General features: G+C 34.0%; 3 protein-coding genes across 13 annotated transcripts in view; 2 read left to right on the forward strand and 1 right to left on the reverse strand.

The window, feature by feature from the left end:
- Cdc27 (cell division cycle protein 27) overlaps positions 1-16,583 on the forward strand; it is a 147,664-nt gene that overhangs the window by 57,995 nt on the left and 73,086 nt on the right. The window lies entirely within an intron of this gene.
- LOC145316819 (uncharacterized) lies at positions 3,309-12,849 on the forward strand. Of its 2 annotated transcripts, XM_080157562.1 has the most exons (10): positions 3,309-3,422; positions 3,828-3,905; positions 4,191-4,285; positions 5,734-5,875; positions 6,529-6,603; positions 7,004-7,335; positions 7,588-7,715; positions 11,139-11,256; positions 11,971-12,043; positions 12,471-12,849. In XM_080157562.1, exons 1-10 carry the CDS (start codon positions 3,339-3,341, stop codon positions 12,645-12,647), a joined length of 1,302 nt encoding a protein of 433 aa, XP_080013688.1. In that variant the 5' UTR covers positions 3,309-3,338; the 3' UTR covers positions 12,648-12,849. The 2 variants fall into 2 exon arrangements, with proteins under 2 accessions (XP_080013688.1, XP_080013689.1); XM_080157563.1 differs by lacking the exons at positions 3,309-3,422; positions 3,828-3,905; positions 4,191-4,285 and adding an exon at positions 4,341-4,397.
- The window catches only part of LOC145316818 (cell division cycle protein 20 homolog), a 47,088-nt gene continuing 43,961 nt past the window's right edge, over positions 13,457-16,583 (reverse strand). Inside the window, exons 10-13 of one of the 3 annotated variants that reach the window (XR_013878721.1) lie at positions 16,226-16,431; positions 15,289-15,445; positions 14,295-14,670; positions 13,457-13,612 (exon numbers count right to left, since the gene is read on the reverse strand). Coding sequence is in view for 2 of the 3 variants with exons in the window: in XM_080157561.1 (XP_080013687.1) it covers positions 14,482-14,670; positions 15,289-15,445; positions 16,226-16,431 (552 nt within the window). In the remaining variant the exon portion in view is untranslated. Of the gene's footprint in view, positions 13,613-13,843; positions 14,213-14,294; positions 14,671-15,288; positions 15,446-16,225; positions 16,432-16,583 lie in introns of those variants that run through there. The other 2 variants (XM_080157561.1, XM_080157560.1) reach the window with 2 other exon arrangements.

Raw genomic sequence — 16,583 nt, forward strand, 5'->3', positions numbered from 1 at the left:
TATTATATCATCAACCTACAAAAATATCGACATATCATAGAATTTATCAATTTGGATATTTAACCAGATTTTCATAAAGTGAATCTCGCAGCTGTCTATAATAATGATATCCATCATCCACCCTTTTACCCCATTCCCTACTACTGGATGAACGAACTGACCAATAAATGAGCTCCATGTTAGCGACATAAATTGAGGACAATATTTCTCCTGTCATAATACCCACGTATATTCTATATCCATTGACATAGCATTGGATTTATCAGTAGAAATGATGTACGTAAAAATCAGGTATCTTAATGGTTAAGATAAATAAATTTACCCCTTTCTGACTAAAATTACTGGTGGATAAGTTTGGACTCTTGTAGTTTTTACAACCCAATCAATATTGAACTAGAGTGGCCAAAGTTTTTAGGCCAACACATTTGGAACGTCTATAAAAAACTTTGGGTACCTGTATTATTAACAGTTCAATGGATCCTCTCTCCCTGAGTCATAAATAATCATTTGATACTGAAAGTCAGCATAAATATTCCAAGTTTAGCAGGGAAGTAGGGGAGATGGAAGTCAAGTGACCACACACACAAATATCTCAAAGAATAAAGAGAGAGGGGAAAAGAGAGTGTGTGAGAGAGAGAGAGAGAGAGAGAGATTGGTCCTTTATTCTTATTCAATACACAAAACAGATGGATCAACTACAAATTGACTATTCAAAATTTAATATAAATTAAGATTTAATCCTTAAATTATTTTTTGGTCAAGTTAATTTTCATTTATTATGAAATCTAACACCAAAATTCCTATCCTTTTTGTTTTGCCTACACTAAATAAATTATGGATTCGCCCAAAACCTCTAGTAAGGGCTCAGCAGCCACGTTTAAGTTTCAGTAAAATCTCAACTCAGTCAAAAATGCATTTTTGACTGAGTTGTAGCCAAATAATGATGAAACATATAAAAAGTAACACACTTTATACCTATTCCTAAACAGGCGAGGCGGCTAGCAGATCACAAATTCAATTGAATGGAAAGACAGACAGACAGGTATCTGCATATTTATCCTTTAATTTTGTTTCAAAAATAAATCAGTAAAATGGTATGTTTATTTCCAAATACTATTTTAAAATATAGTATGTCATTAATATTCTTATTGTCAACCTAACTTCTATACCTCAGGGAGTAAGGGAGGGGACAATGGATCAAATATTCAATTTGATTAGTCTCAGACTTTGGGTTCTGGCTTAAAGGGAATGTGCAAGAATTTAGCAGGTTCTGACTGACTTTGGGTACTAGCCCATCAATTTCGCTAACTCGCTGAGTTAGTTTTGAATATAGCATATGCCTATCAAAAAACTTAATTTGTTATGAGATGGCTGGTTTTAATTTTTTTTCTCTCCAGATAATATCATCTCATAGATAAAAACTTTATTGTGATATTTGTATAATAAACAATCTAAGAACTCTTAAATTTAGGGTTATGGGGCTCTGGGTGAACGGATTTCGGGGACGATTTTTCTAGTAATTAATTACAGAATGGTTACGTCAGTCTGATGTTCTGATAATCTAATTTTCAAATGGATGCTTTTTTTATAACTTTCTTCTTATTTTATAGTTTTCAAAATTTTATTAACACGCCCTTTACAATTTCATTCAAATTTTCTGGATAAATCTGTTTTTTGGCCTTTCAGTGAAAACTCTTAAATTGAATTAATTGCCCATTGTCCCCTCCCTTACTCACTGCCTATACCTTTGCTCAAAAAGGTTGAAGACTCTCTATTAAAATCGCATTTTTTTAGTAACTATTCTCTTTGGTCTAAATATAGTATTTCTGTAATTGAGCTATAAGCCATAATAGCCCGGATCAAAAATACAAACATCCGCATTAGCTCATCGTCTGGAATCGAATCTCGGCTCATTACTACGTCATATCTCAAGACCTTGATTATTGGACCTGACGTTAAAGTGTAACACATTACGAGTTAATTAAAAAGGTAGATATTTTCTAAAATAAAATATTCACATTAGTAACATAAGTAGCGTAGCACAAAAAAAATCATGGCATGTACAAACAGACAGCGGAGTTGTAGAGCAGATGTTCAGTTAACAATGAAAAAATAAAGAGATAATATGCAAAAACTCTATGAAAATCACAAAACCTCAAAAAAAAGTTTGCATCTTTTTAAGCATGACCGACAGACAAAAGGACAAAACAATGTATAGATTAGATGCGAATTTCTATCTATCTTTAATAGATACCGAGAAAATCATATTTCCTCCATAAATAACGGACGGACAAAGTGAATTACATATTATGTAGCTTATATGATTAATTGCACAACTGTGAAAATTGGTAAGTGTACAGGAATACAAAGAATATGTGTATAATGTATGTATATTTTCAAACAGGGAACCAGGGATAGATGAATGAAAGATGATCGAAATAAAGCAACAAAAGAACACTTGTTTATGATTAAAATTCTTTGGGAAAATATTTATATTTATTTAATTAACTCCTCAATTATAGAATACACAAGCTTAGGATTATTGACAGAATATTTATTAATTTCACCTACCTATACCTTTATCCCTGGTTCCGAAAAGCTTACTCATCCAAACTAAATCCCTGAAGTTAGTAGATCAGGGAGGGAGGGAGGGGACATTGGGCTGTTTATTACACCTGTCCCCAAAGTTTTATAGCAACATTTTCCTATTCGTTGGCTTAAGAACTTTGGGGACTTTTATTGAATTTTTATTAGTTATTTTAAGTTGCGTGTTTAAACGTTTCAACCACTAATTGTAATCTACAGAAGGGTAAATTTGTGTCCTGACTTATCCCTATAGATCCCTGGCTGTGTAGACCAAATCTAAGTTTCACCTTCCTTTCAAAATTAACTTTGTATGTGTATATAAATACTTGGGAAGTCCTAGACAATTCAAGTGTGTCCAAAAAAATTTTTAGATGACAAATTGCAAATAATTTAAATTTTGAATATGGAACATAAACATAAGCATAATTATTTTACAGCAAAACAGACGTAGGGACACAGTGAGTTGTAGAGTAAGTAAATTATCGGCCAGAGGAAATTTGCAGAAATTTTTTGGAGCTAAACATGCTAGGTTAGGTTATTATGGCAAGAAACAGATGAGACCCTCCTAACGTTGCATTTAGAAAAAAAGGAGGAGGGTCCAGCGGTTAGAATATTTGTTTTTGTAAAGAAGGATGTATTTTGTTGGACATCCTATAAATCAAAACCAACAAATCATAAAAGAAATACTGTATTTAAAGAGTTTATAACCATTTTTCTAGCTTAGTTATTGTGAAAAAGCACTGGAGTAAATAATGATTAAACTAAAATTAAAATTGGTTTTATTTATTTTGTTTCATTCTTATGGTGGAACAGCTTTATCAGTAAACAGAACTGAGGTATAATTTATACTTTTTTATGCGCTGGATTAGAGCCATTTTTAAATATCATATATCGTATCGTATTTTAGACAATTTTCTAAGATTAGTTAAATTAAATTCATAATATAAATACCAGTTTTGCACGGGCCTTCGTCCTGTAAATATGATGTTGAATAGCTAAGAGTTATAAAATATTATTTTTTTACACTTAAATAAAATGATCTACAAATATTATCTTCTCTGTATGTCTGTATGTAACTCTAATTTTCTTATTCTCTTATGTTTTAAATAGATTTGTAAAAACTCAGTTTCATTTGAAGTAATATCATTGATTTTGCTATCACTTTACGTTAAAGGCTCAAAATCGTAATTAAGCGTGTTTTTCTCATTTTTAGCATTTTTGACACATTTTCTTTATTTAAGAATTTTGAGATATCAGTAAGAATTCCCAGCCTGTGTCGGACTGTCAGTGATGAACTCTGCCGGTTTCCATTCAGATATAAGGAAAACATATTTTAAAATTTCACATTCACCAATCCTATCTGCTCCTTCTTGCAAGATATTTGATATTCTAATTTTTATATTTACATCAAATTTATCAAGTTATATAAAACAGTAAGGTTTTTGATAACTACAAACTGATAGAGATCCCCATTTATGGGAAGTTTTACATAGGTCCTGGGATTGTTCTAGGCTATTTTATTTCTAGATTTTACAAATGCGTTTTTATGATGCCATTTTTTTACTACTATCGGAAAGTACACCTAAAGTTTAAAATATGATGTGAAGGGAGTCTTCTACACAGAGTGCACCTATACAGACTCCCCTACACCCTGGTGTGCCACTATGATAGACTCTACAGGAGTAGTAGTACAGAACAGGTATATATGGGTGTATACATGGGAGTGTGTATACAGAATACACCTATAAAGACTCTCCTACACCCTGGTGTGCCACTATGATAGACTCAACAGGAGTAGTAGTACAGAACAGGTATATATGGGTGTATACATGGGAGTTGTGTATAAAGAATACACCTATACAGACTCTCCTACACCATGGTGTGCCACTATGATAGACTCTACAGGAGAAGTAGTACAGAACAGGTATATATGGGTGTATACATGGGAGTTGTGTACACAGAATACACCTATACGGACTTCCCTACACCCTAGAATACATCTAGGAGTAGTATTTTGAAGAGAGGGAAAGGAACATTTGACTAAATTATGTTGTTTCCCTTAGTTTCATAGACACATTTTTTCATTCGTTGGCTCAAGAACTTGGAGTGCTTGCTAAATAAATTGATTCTTGATTGATTGGTTTAAACTAACAAAGTCTAAACTGTTTAATCAATTATTCTTATTAACAAAAATGTTGATTTTGTTTATTTCATTGAGGATGTAGTGTAGAGATCGATTTATTGTTCATTGTCTTGTCCTCTAAGATCCCTGAATTTTTTGGGGATTTTAGAAGGACCAACCTACCAACCAATACAATTATAGAGTAGCTTTGCTCCAAATAATGATTTATATTTTGACCATGTAAATAATATCTACAAAAAATCATTGGTGCGTGCATATTACGTGCCTTCTTCACTTTGAAAAAGATTTTTAGTATTATAAAACTCAAACATAAGCAACAATATTCAATGAAAATCTAAAGAAATGAACGATAAATGTTTGATAACAAAATTATCCCTTCTGCTGATTAAAGTAAGTGGTTAAAAAGTTTAGACCAACCAATCAAAATTCAATTAAAGTGTCTAAGCCAATGAATAAGACACCTTGGATATGTTACTTTGGTTACCAGTGTACTTTAAAGTCCAATACCCCTCCCTTCCAGATGAGGAGCAGATGAATGTCTAAAACTATTCATAAAAGAGCAATCCCACCGTTCATTGCAATTAGTTTCTTGTATGGAATGATTTTTTTACAGTGTCTACTTGTAATCAATAGTTGGGGTTAAAGTTTATTACTGGGAATTCCTAATCATTTTTAGAAATTTGAAATTTGATTGTTGCAAAACAAAGGACCATAGAAATTAATTTTTGTTTCATAAAATTATCTAAATTTTAATTTAAGCACGTTTTTTGAATGTACACAACAACAATATGGATTGCATATTATATGAACTTGTGTATTTTTGTTTGCTATTATTTTTGTTAAGTTGTTAAGCCAACGAATAAGAAAACGTTATAAACTTTGTGGACTTGTGTGATAAACAGCCCAATGCCCCTTTCTCCCTGGAGAACCTCCTAAATAAGACACCATGATGTATCCCGACCTCTGGAGGTTATCCAGTTCCATTTATAAAGTGCAATTTTTAGGTGGGGAGATTGTGACTTGCTAAGCTCCACTTCATCCTGTCCTGTGGAAAGACCAGGGGGTGTGGGGGGTGCTGGTGGTCCAGGTGTTTCTGGTGGAGTGTCCACCACAGATTTGTTACCAACCTCCAATCCTCAGCCTACAAGGAATAATTATTTGACAATTTAGTCGACTTATGATAAAGTTTTATACATATTATCAGCTGATCATAGTGTATGTAGGATGTTTGTCTGTATGTCTATCTAAACATCTAAACTGATTGAGCCCTCCTTTTTAGGGAAGCAGCAAATAAATCTTTGGAAGGGATTATTTTTTTCTTGGTAGGATATTTTAACCTTGCCAAGAGAATTAATATATTTCATATTTCAATACATTTAGTTCATAAAACCTATCTATTATATTTCTTACTCCTCCCCTTCTTTTCTATGGGATGACCGCCATAAAAGTAGCTTCTAGCAAATACGGTTTAATCTATAATATGTCTGTCTGAAGCTAAAGATCTCAGTAACCACTGAACCGATTAGGCTCTACTCCTCAGAGAATATTCCTACTAATAGTTTTAAGCTATTTTCTTTTGGGTTGGGACACCCCTTACCCCCCCAAAAAAGGAAAAATATCCCCCCCCCCCAAAAAAAATCTCCCTATTTTTTTTATTTTTGTTTCTATTCTAAATCTAAAATACAAACAATTGGGTTGATTTAACGCAGAGGCTAGGGTTGAAGACATCCATCCTCCCCTAGATGCTAGGGACGCATAAACTAGTAAATTATAAATTGAAATAATCTATTTGTAACTGCAGAGCTCCTGACTTTTGTTATACTGTGGGAGGACCTGATCTTAACAAACGATGTGTTTTTCCATTTATTCATGATGTAAGTATTAAAAATAATTCAGCTAAATCCTATAAAACCTCTTAGGCTAGCCTGGGAGTCTATGTAAGGCTAGCAAAGTAAATTATATAGGATGTTGCCCAAAACAGTAATAATAAAAAGTTCCAGAAATTATATTGAAAAATACGCCATGTATCTTAAATCCTATTTATATACATTAAATATCTAACTTATGTACAAACATAATAATTAAATGTGAACTATATATGTTTATAACTGTTTATAGACATCACCTATTAATTAGTTCGTTCATCCAGTAGGAGGGGAATGTTGGGGTAAAGGTTGCTGGGTGGGGGAAAGGTTGACTCGTTATTTTAACTAGCTATAAGTTTTACATGAAAATCTGGTGTAAGATCCAAAAATTAATAAATCTATTCTTCAGGGAAAGGTATTTACCGAGTGTACTACCTATGGACTGGGTGAATATTGGTGCTCAACCTTAACCCGGCCAAATGGCACTCACATACAAGGACAAGGATATTATGGGCTGTGCAGCAGAGCCTGTCCCGGCATGGCAGAGCCAACTACAAGACCAACCACAGTGACAAGACCAATTACCCCTACCTGGCCAACTTTTCTAACTACCTCAACAACGACGACCACCACTACCACAACAGCGCGTCCGAATGCCGCGTCGTGTATCGATGGAAAGAAATGGCAGAGGGATTGCAACATGTGCTTGTGTGACAGTGGCGTTGAATTCTGCACTGAGAAGTAAGTGTTGCTATAAGTAATATGTAAAAAGGTATTGTACTATCTGTATTTTATGTCGACGGACGGCAACATAATAGATTTAGAAAAGTATTTGGACTAAATAAAAGTTAGGCCCTCTGGACAAGGGTAATGCTGTTTTCTGTTGGATTTTAAATACTTTGGAAAGTAACTCTTCTACTATTGATTTCTATCACAAATATTCTATTTCTCATGTTTATATTGTTATATTATTATTATTTACAATTGCACTAGAAACTGCGAGACTGACTGTAAACCTGGGGACACCTGGCAGAAGGATTGTAACACATGTATCTGTACTGCGGAAGGACTGGCTGTCTGCACAGAAAAATCCTGTCTTAATTCTTGTATTCCAGAATCAGGTATATTTTTTAAATTGTTGCGTAGCAACTATACAAGAAAAGTCTTGTGTCAATTCATGTATTACAGTTTAAGGTACAATTTTGTTTGAGCTTTAAAATCAGTGCCTTTGATAGTAGGGATTTCTGCATTGAGAAGGTCCTATCTCAATCTTGTAATTCACATCCAGGTACAATTTTGTGTGTTTCAGTAGAGCCATTCTTTAAGTCTGTACCTCTAATAGTAGGGCTGACAATAGGGATGGCTGAACCTGGAATGTCCTCTATCAATGCATTTAAAATTTTTGTTAGTTGTGTTAATTATTGCCTCTAACGGCAATGCTGTATTTTGTCTCAAAAAGTCAGGTATAATTTTCTGTTCATTAAGCTTTATACTACGATTCTGCTGCTTCAACATCAGTATATAGTCATAATAATATTAAACTATTTGAATGAGTTCCTCAAAGTGCATATTTGGGAACTGACCCCCTACCCCCCTCCTTTATTTTAAAATAAATAAGAAAATAATGGGGCGGGATAGAATTTTGTTTGTGTTAGATAATATTGAGTTTTGGGTAGCCCCGCAGTGTTATAGATCCCACGCAGGAATTAGGCATGTTTATAAGGGAACAAGTCGGGGGGGGGGGGGGGGGGGGTTAATGTTCAATACGCACTTTGTAGGAAAGCAATAGTATTACTGCAACTGAAAAGTTATTGTCTCATATATATCCAACATAAGATGCAGTTAGGCTCAGGGATATAGGGATGGCACACTGGATAATTTATCATTCTTCACCTTTTATTGCATTCAAAATACATATATTCACTGGTGACATATTAATGACATGCCATTGTAAATGAACTTTTTTTAGTCGGTCGTCGGCAATATGTCATCATTTAAAAAGTTGTCATTGCTGACTTCCAATTACTTGACATAATATGGTATGGTAATGCTGAATTTTGATTATAATGTCAACGCAAATATCTGGCATCACAGCTGTTGTAGATTCTTGCAGGGATTATGTTTAAAAATTCGTCTATGGTAGCTTAAGATAGAGTTGGTAGGTTGTTAGACTAGTTTCCCTGTCCCCCTGACTAGGTCTGGTGCCAATAAATAAGATTAATTATCTTTCCATACTCACACCATATATTGTCATTTCTTTCTATAGTTATATTATATACGTGGATAATAAGACAAAATGAGGTTGCTGACATGGATATCACTTATTGGTCAATTCCTTCTTCAAGTAGGATGGAAGGTGATGGGGTAAAGGGGGTGGATAGTGTGGATCGTCATTTTAGCCTGCTACAAGTTTCACTTTATTAGAGTACATGATAATCTGGTGTAATATCCAAGTAATAATAAATCTATTTTTCTAACCGCTGATGAAAAAAAATATATCTGAAATTCGCTGAATCAAAATTGTATTGCTGTGGCCTAGCCCAATGATGAAGTCGTCTGCAGCTAAATTTGGTGGCTGAGGTTCTTAATTCCCCCCAAAGAAGCGCATATATCCCTCTATTTGGTGGCTTATGTTAGTCGCGTGACTGAATCCCAAGGCTAAAGGCACTGCATATTTTATTTAGTACAGCATATACTTTTTGAAATTGGTAAAATTTTAGAATTGAAGCTCAATGTAAAAAATCGATACATTATTAATTGGATGTTGCACCAGATTTTCATGTACTTTGAAAAAGTATTACTCGCACCTGGCTAAAATAACAATTTCCCCCCTTCCCTCCCCTTCTACTTGATGACGAACTAACCAATAATTGCTGTCCATATTAGCAAGCTAAATTGAAGAAAAATTTTTCCCTAATATCCAAGTATATCCTATATCCATTTGTATTGAGTTCGACAAAATAACAAGAATGTCATTATTTTGTAAGCCAAAATCCATTTTACTGAATACTATGTCGACAAAAACCATAAAGACAAAGCTTTTAGGTTTAATAGGAGAGGACTTTTATCTTTTACCATCTCTTCCCATTTAAATGTAAAAATATTTTGCTTAACCTTAGGTAAAGTTATGTTAGTTTATATTAAGAAGTTTTATTTTTACATTAATTAAAGAAATAAGATCTAGGGGGGTTTCTGTGCTCACTATGCACTTTGAAGGAAAGCGCTTTTTCACACGGATTTTCTCGTATTGTTTGGTTCCAACTTTCCACTTTTTGTTCTTCTTATTTTATTGTCATAACTCAATTTCATCTTTTTGTCATGATAAATAGCTCAGCTACTCTGTAATATAATTTTCAATGGTTTTATAATCTCGTTCTGAGCCTTGGTGCTAAAAAAAAGAGTATTATAGGTTTTATAGATATTTTCAACGAAATTAAAAATCATAGGATTAATCTTTTTATTATTGTTTTCCTGCTTGCCTATAACTTAACTGTATTTTGCGAAATCATCAGAAAGACATCTTGTTACTATTATATATTGACTAGCGGCTTCGCCCCTAGCTTCCAGGGGCTTCGTTCTATCAAGTTATGGGAAGTCAACCCTCCTTAATAGAAATATTCAAAAAAATTATTCTTTGTTTAATTACTCTGTGGTAAAATTAAACCCAGGTTGTGCGCTTTATACACAAAAATTTTCATTTGTACAAAAAAATTTCAATTCGTAAAAATTAAACCTAGGTTGTTCGCATACACAAAAATTAAAATTATAAAAAATTATTTTTTTGGGGGAGGGGATTCATGGGGGCTTCGCCCCATGTTGCAGTGGGGTTCCCCCACCCCAGTTACTGGTTTTTGTTTACAAAATTTTTTAAAAATTATAAATTTTGGAAGTGGGTTTATTTTTATTTTTTGGGGGGTTGGGGTGTCCCACACCCCAAGAAAATAGCTTAAAACCACCAGAGGACCAGTAGGTATATTCCCAGAAGGGTAGAGCCCAATTTGATCAGCAGTTACCGAGATTTTACAAAAAATGTAAAAAAAAAAATTTTGGGGGGTGGTTTTTTTTATTTTTGGGGGGGTTGGGGGTGTCCCATTCCCCCCAAGAAAATAGCCTAAAACCACCACAGGACCAGTAGGTATATTCCCTGAAGAGTAGAATCCGATCGGTTCAGTGGTTACCGAGATCTTAAGGGACAGACAGACAGACGGACAGACGTCAAGCTACTTTGTATTATAGATACTAGCGCGGCGGATACGGCCCAAGGGTATCTGAAGGTTAGGGGAGTCGACCGTCCCCTGTTGTCAATTTAAGTGTTATAAAGTAAAAGTAAAAAAGAATGTTTTTAAGTGGGTAATTTTTTTTTCTAGGTGCGATTTCTCATTAGAGTGTGGAGTTCCTCTTCCCCCAAATAGTTCTAACACTCCACAAGAGTTGTTGTTCGTGTGTCCTTCCATCTGATTTTAGAGTTTTTCTTTTATGGATGTTGTCCTCCTTGTTTTTACATGTATTGAAGAACAAAACTAACAATCATAACTATATTGCAGGTCCCGGAGCCGGACAACCGTGCATCTTCCCGTTTACCTGGAACAAGATGACCTACACGAGGTGTGCTCCCTGGATCTGGACAGGAACTAACTTTGGCAGCACCTGGTGCAGTACTAAGTAAGATTAATATATAGTACATGTAGTTAGTAAGTGGTGTACACAGGGTTTTGCCAGGAAAGTGTAACACCTAAGGGGGTGAGAAAATGGGAAGGCAGTTCTATCCAATTTCAATATTGAGGGGGGTGTGCCGTAGGGAGGTGCAAGTTTTTTTGAGGAGGGTAAAATGAGAAGTTTCAAATGTTTGGGGGAGGGGGGTAATCTAATGTATTTTTTAAAATTTTGAGGGGGATAAAATAAGGGTATCAAAGGTTTGAGGGGGTAAACACCCGTTTACCCTGCACCCTTGGATGACTAACACAGGCGTACACATTAGAAATTGATAATGGGCACAAGGAGTGTTGTCTAGACTAAAGCATAGCGTTTGACATAAAACGAACATGGAATTCTCTCTTATTCTTTTCTTAAAACTTGATTGGCTGGTTCAAACTAGCACTGGACATAAAATACGTGAATATATCGACAGGGGAAAATTTGTCGTCAATTTAGGTTGCCAATTTGGACCTTATTTATTAGTTAGGTGAAGAGGGGATGGTGTAAAGGGGGTTAGTATCTTTATTTTGGCCAGCTGCGAGGATCCTTTTATAGAGTACATGAAAATCTGGTGCAACATACAATTAATGGTATTTTGTCTAGAAGAGGGATATTTTTACTTCATTTACATCAATTTATTGTAAATTATATTATCCCTTAAAATTGTATTTATCCTTACAGAGTGGATAGATTTGGGGACCATATTGATGGACAAGGAAATTATGGATTCTGTTTAGAAAAGTGCTCTAAAAGGGTAAGTTCAAGGTTTATTTATTTAGCTTTAAGATAATTGCTGCTTCTAGAAGAATTTCAGGAATAATTTGTCGCATCGTATTATAGATAACTTTCCGCTGGAAATTAGAATAAAAATTAAAAGATTAAAACCAGTTTTGTTTCCCAAGGGCCTTTATTTTAATTTTTGGGTAAAATTGTCTGTAATACGATGCTATGATTTTTCAGTATGGCGGAGTAACGGTTCTAATCCAGTGGATATTAATCGGTTTCGAAGCCATACTGGAAAATTTCTTCTCTTTATTTCTTGTAGTACCTTAAGAGGGAAAAATTAAATGGGGTTATTTTAACCAACACCTTTACAATTTTTCGACATGATAACGATTATTATAGCACAAAAATACCGAAAAACAATACATGTTGTCTCAAAAGTAATTTTTTTTAATTAGGACGATACACGGACCGATTATTTTCCAGTGAGCCTGGAATCAGATCTGAGAGATGCCATCCTTTTTCCAGCTCCAGACCAACAACCACCTGGCGGCACTGGATTCAGGTTTCCAGAAGAACAGCCCAGGCTTGAAGGCAATACAGATGATGTTCAAATCAATTTGAAAAGACCCTGAGCATAATAAATTAATTCTATAATTCTCATATAGAGCAGCTATGATTAAAACATTTTCACACATTATACATTGCAGATTTTTAGTCAAGATATGAGAGGGGGGGGGGGGAGATTTTTTATTAAACCATCCTATAAATTCAAATTAATAACCTCCCCCCAAACCCGGTTGCAACCATATAAAATAAATATTCTCTATTATGTTACCAAGTGTTCTTGACATGTTTAATTTTCTCATGTTCTACATAGTTAAACGTCGATGTTCTATTTTTTTTAGTAGCAGAGCTTCTATATAAGTCTGTCTCGGTTGGTCTATAGCATTAGTTGCTTTCTGCTTCTCAAGCTAATCATGAACTGTAGTGTAATACAGACAGTCATGAAAATTCACCTTTTCTTCTTAATTAAATGAAATTTAGAATGTTTCAAAAGTAGACATTCAAATAGTTTGTAATTGATTTTTGATAAAATAGCAGGGGTGTAATATTTATTAAGCAGTTAAAAAGTTTTTAGCCATAGTCGAGCGAACAACGGCCGCAACCTTAAAATGGAACCAAAGCACACCATGAATAAGACTACTCAACTTTTCCCCTTATTCATATCTCATACCACTAAGCCTAAAGCAGCTAGGAGAGGGCATGTAATAAAGCTAAAATTCATCCCAAGACTTAAATTATAAAAAAAATAACCAATTCCTTCCTGAAACCTATGTATAGATTTCCTAATATAGTTTAGAGATCACAACGTACAAGTATAAATCCTTACTACTTTATATAATAGTATACTTAAATTTTTCAATAGCTAAAGAGAAAGTAATTTGAAGAAAATAAAAACTTTATTATGTACTGTTTTATAATTTATTTAACAAGTCAGAAATTAAAAAAAAACTACGATGATATCTAACAATGAATATGTAAACTAATTTAATGTGTAAAAGAGTAAAATTAATTCAGGTATAGGTATAAACAACAACTGAATCAATAAAAAATATTTTGAGATTTCAGTTATTTTTGACCGACCCCTAAAAATCAGCTGAAATTAGAAAATATTTGTTTGTAAATAATTCAGTTGTTTGTTACGGCTGAAAGTATTTTTGCAATAAGTGTATAAGTTTCATTTTTAGTCGTCATATAAAGGTTAGTAAAAGTATAAAAATCAGGGATCTTTAGGGATAAGACAATGGACAATAACTTTAAGTACAACCCCTAAACAGGATTTGATAAAAGTCCCAAAATGGCTTAAACCAACAAACGAGAGATACATTTACAAAACTTGGAGAATCCTAGTATTTTTTTGTCTACTGTCCCCTCCCTCCCTGAGATAAACTAAAATCCTGTATGTTTTCACTATAAGGAGGTATTTCATCTCATAACAATTTAAGAAATATTAATTTTAATTTGTTAGGTAGTAATTAAGTACAATAAAAACTAATAAAGGAGGCAATACATGAAAAAGAACTAAAGAATATATTCTTTAAAGCTAAGTAGCATTATTCTACAATCATTTTTCCTACAAGCCTAAAACTAATAATGTAACAAGTAAAAAAATCAAGTATTAATAATTTGTAGAATCCTTTTTTGGTAATATGGATTACATTTCCACCCCCTCCCCCATTCAACATTTTGATTTAGATCCTCTATGAGTCTATACTTACAGTAAAAGAATAAGAAATTAATCTTCCCAAAAAATTATGAATAACAAAACCAATGTCTTAGTAGATTAAAATTCTTGGGATAAAATAATTTGATCTTCTTCAAACATCCCCCCAAAATAAGAATTTTATTTGAAGTTGTGTTCCATTAGCCAAATGATGGATTTTACCAAATAGGTGAGCATGAATATTATCTAATTCTTTGAGAAAGCATGGAAACAGGATGGCTGGACTTCTCTGACTTCTTCTTCTTCACCTGGACTGGCCAGATCTTCCAGAGACGGATGGTTTCATCACCAGCCACACTGGCCACAGTGCTGCCGTCAGGTGAACACACCAGTAACAACACACGGCTACTGTGCCCGGTCAGATCGGCAACCTTAAATATTAAGATTTATTTAAAATACAAGGAGTAATATTTCTCAAGATGGATTTGGGCCATTTTCCTATACGAATGCATTCAAATGGATAAGAGCCACTGGTTACAAATAGTAATTAGACTTAATATTATATTTGTACCTAGGACTAAAGTAAAGCATTTAAGGGATATTTAATAACGTAAAATCAACAGTTTCTTCTAAATGTATTTTAACAAGGATGACAACATCCATAAAAGCGAAGCACTGAAACGGTAAACAAACGGACATTAACACTTATATAGTGTCTAAACTGAATAACCAGAATATGAAAGTATAAGAGTTAAAGCAAAATTGTAAGTAAATTTGTTGAAAAACTGCTTGATACAGGATAATGTTTATGGACATACTTACATTTTTAGGACTTGACTATAGAGTTGCTTCGCTTATAATATTGTTCTTTGTTGTCCCAGGAATCAATATATCGTACCTATCGTACCATAGAAATATTTCACGAAAAATAAAATCATAATATTTAAAGTATTGTTTGTCTGAACCTTCTTATATTTTAATGATAATGTTAGAAAGTTGCCTACAATACGATGCAATAAATAACTAAAATTCCCTGTTAAAATTCTTACCTTAGTTAAGGTAGGATATTTCCAGACAGTGAGTTGATTCTGACTAAATCCATGACCAGACACAAGCTCCTTGTATTCAGAATTCCAGACTATGGAGGACACCTGGCTTCCTGTGTCGATATGGTGCAACTGGCTCATACACTGAGTGTTCCAGATTCTATAATAGCAAGAAATATTTAGTTTTAAGTAGCACAACAATTATCTTCATATAAAAGTAAGACGATTAGGTGTTTGTGTAGCAAAGTATCTCGCTAACCACTGAACTGATTCAGTGAAACTTCTCATATGTTCAGGGAAGGTTTATGGCTAGAAAAAAATTTAAAAATATTTTCTCGTATTCATTCGAATCCGGTGGATAGGAACCGGTTCTCATCCATACGAAAAAACTATGTCAAGCATCGTATTATATCCAGTTTTCTACGAATATAGAAATGTACAATCATAAGATTAAAACCAGTTTTAGCCGGTGCCTCCGGCACCTCGGGGCTAAAAAAACTAGTTTTAATCTTATAAATGTACACTCTATATCCGCGGAAAGCCGTTTATAATACGATACGAGAAATAACTATTCTCGTATTCATTCGAATCCGGTGGATAGGAACCGGTTCTTATCCATACGAAAAAACTATGTCTAGCATCGAATTATATCTAGTTTTCTACGAATATAGAAATATACAATCATAAGATTAAAACCAATTTTTTTAGCCCGTGCCTTCGGCATCTTGGGGCTAAAAAAACTGGTTTTAATCTTATAATTGTACATTCTATATCCGCGGAAAGCCGTTTACAATACAATGAAAGAAATAACTATTCTATTTGAAACTTTAGTTTTAAGTAGAATGTGGACTCCACTTCACCCCCTTTCACTCAAGTGCCTAGAGGCCTCTAGTGGCGTAGCCGTTAGTAATATATACATCGATAGAGACGATATTACTACCTTATAGTTCTATCGACAGTACCACCAGCAGTGGCCAGGACACCACGCTGCCAGGGACACCAGGACAAAGCCTTGACAGCAGACTGGTGTTCAGAGATGCTGCTGACCGGCTTCAGCTCCGCTGGATCCCATAGGTACACGGTGTTGTCGTTGCCACCGCTGGCCAGAAGCTTCCCGTCTGGAGACCAGGTTAACCCACATACTTCCTACAAACAAAAAAATGCAAAATTACCTATAATAGATTTATTCAAAGTTTAGTATCTAAAGAAATATTACTCCTGTTCATGATAATTCAGTTGTCATTGGAATATTTACAATACTAAATTAAAAAGTGCGTTTTTTGTTGTAGAAAATAATA

This window comes from Acartia tonsa, chromosome 4 (genome assembly GCF_053477335.1).
Source record: "Acartia tonsa isolate MP-2025a chromosome 4, ASM5347733v1, whole genome shotgun sequence".
NCBI classification, from domain to species: Eukaryota; Metazoa; Arthropoda; class Copepoda; order Calanoida; family Acartiidae; genus Acartia; species Acartia tonsa.

Excerpts from the sequence above, each read along its gene's own strand:
- LOC145316819 (XM_080157562.1), top strand. The coding sequence starts at position 3,339 with ATGATTAAACTAAAATTAAAATTGGTTTTATTTATTTTGTTTCATTCT. Across the intron at positions 4,286-5,733 it reads GGAGTAGTAGTACAGAACAG|GTGGGGAGATTGTGACTTGC; the intron begins GTATATATGGGT and ends TGCAATTTTTAG. Across the intron at positions 7,716-11,138 it reads TTCTTGTATTCCAGAATCAG|GTCCCGGAGCCGGACAACCG; the intron begins GTATATTTTTTA and ends ACTATATTGCAG.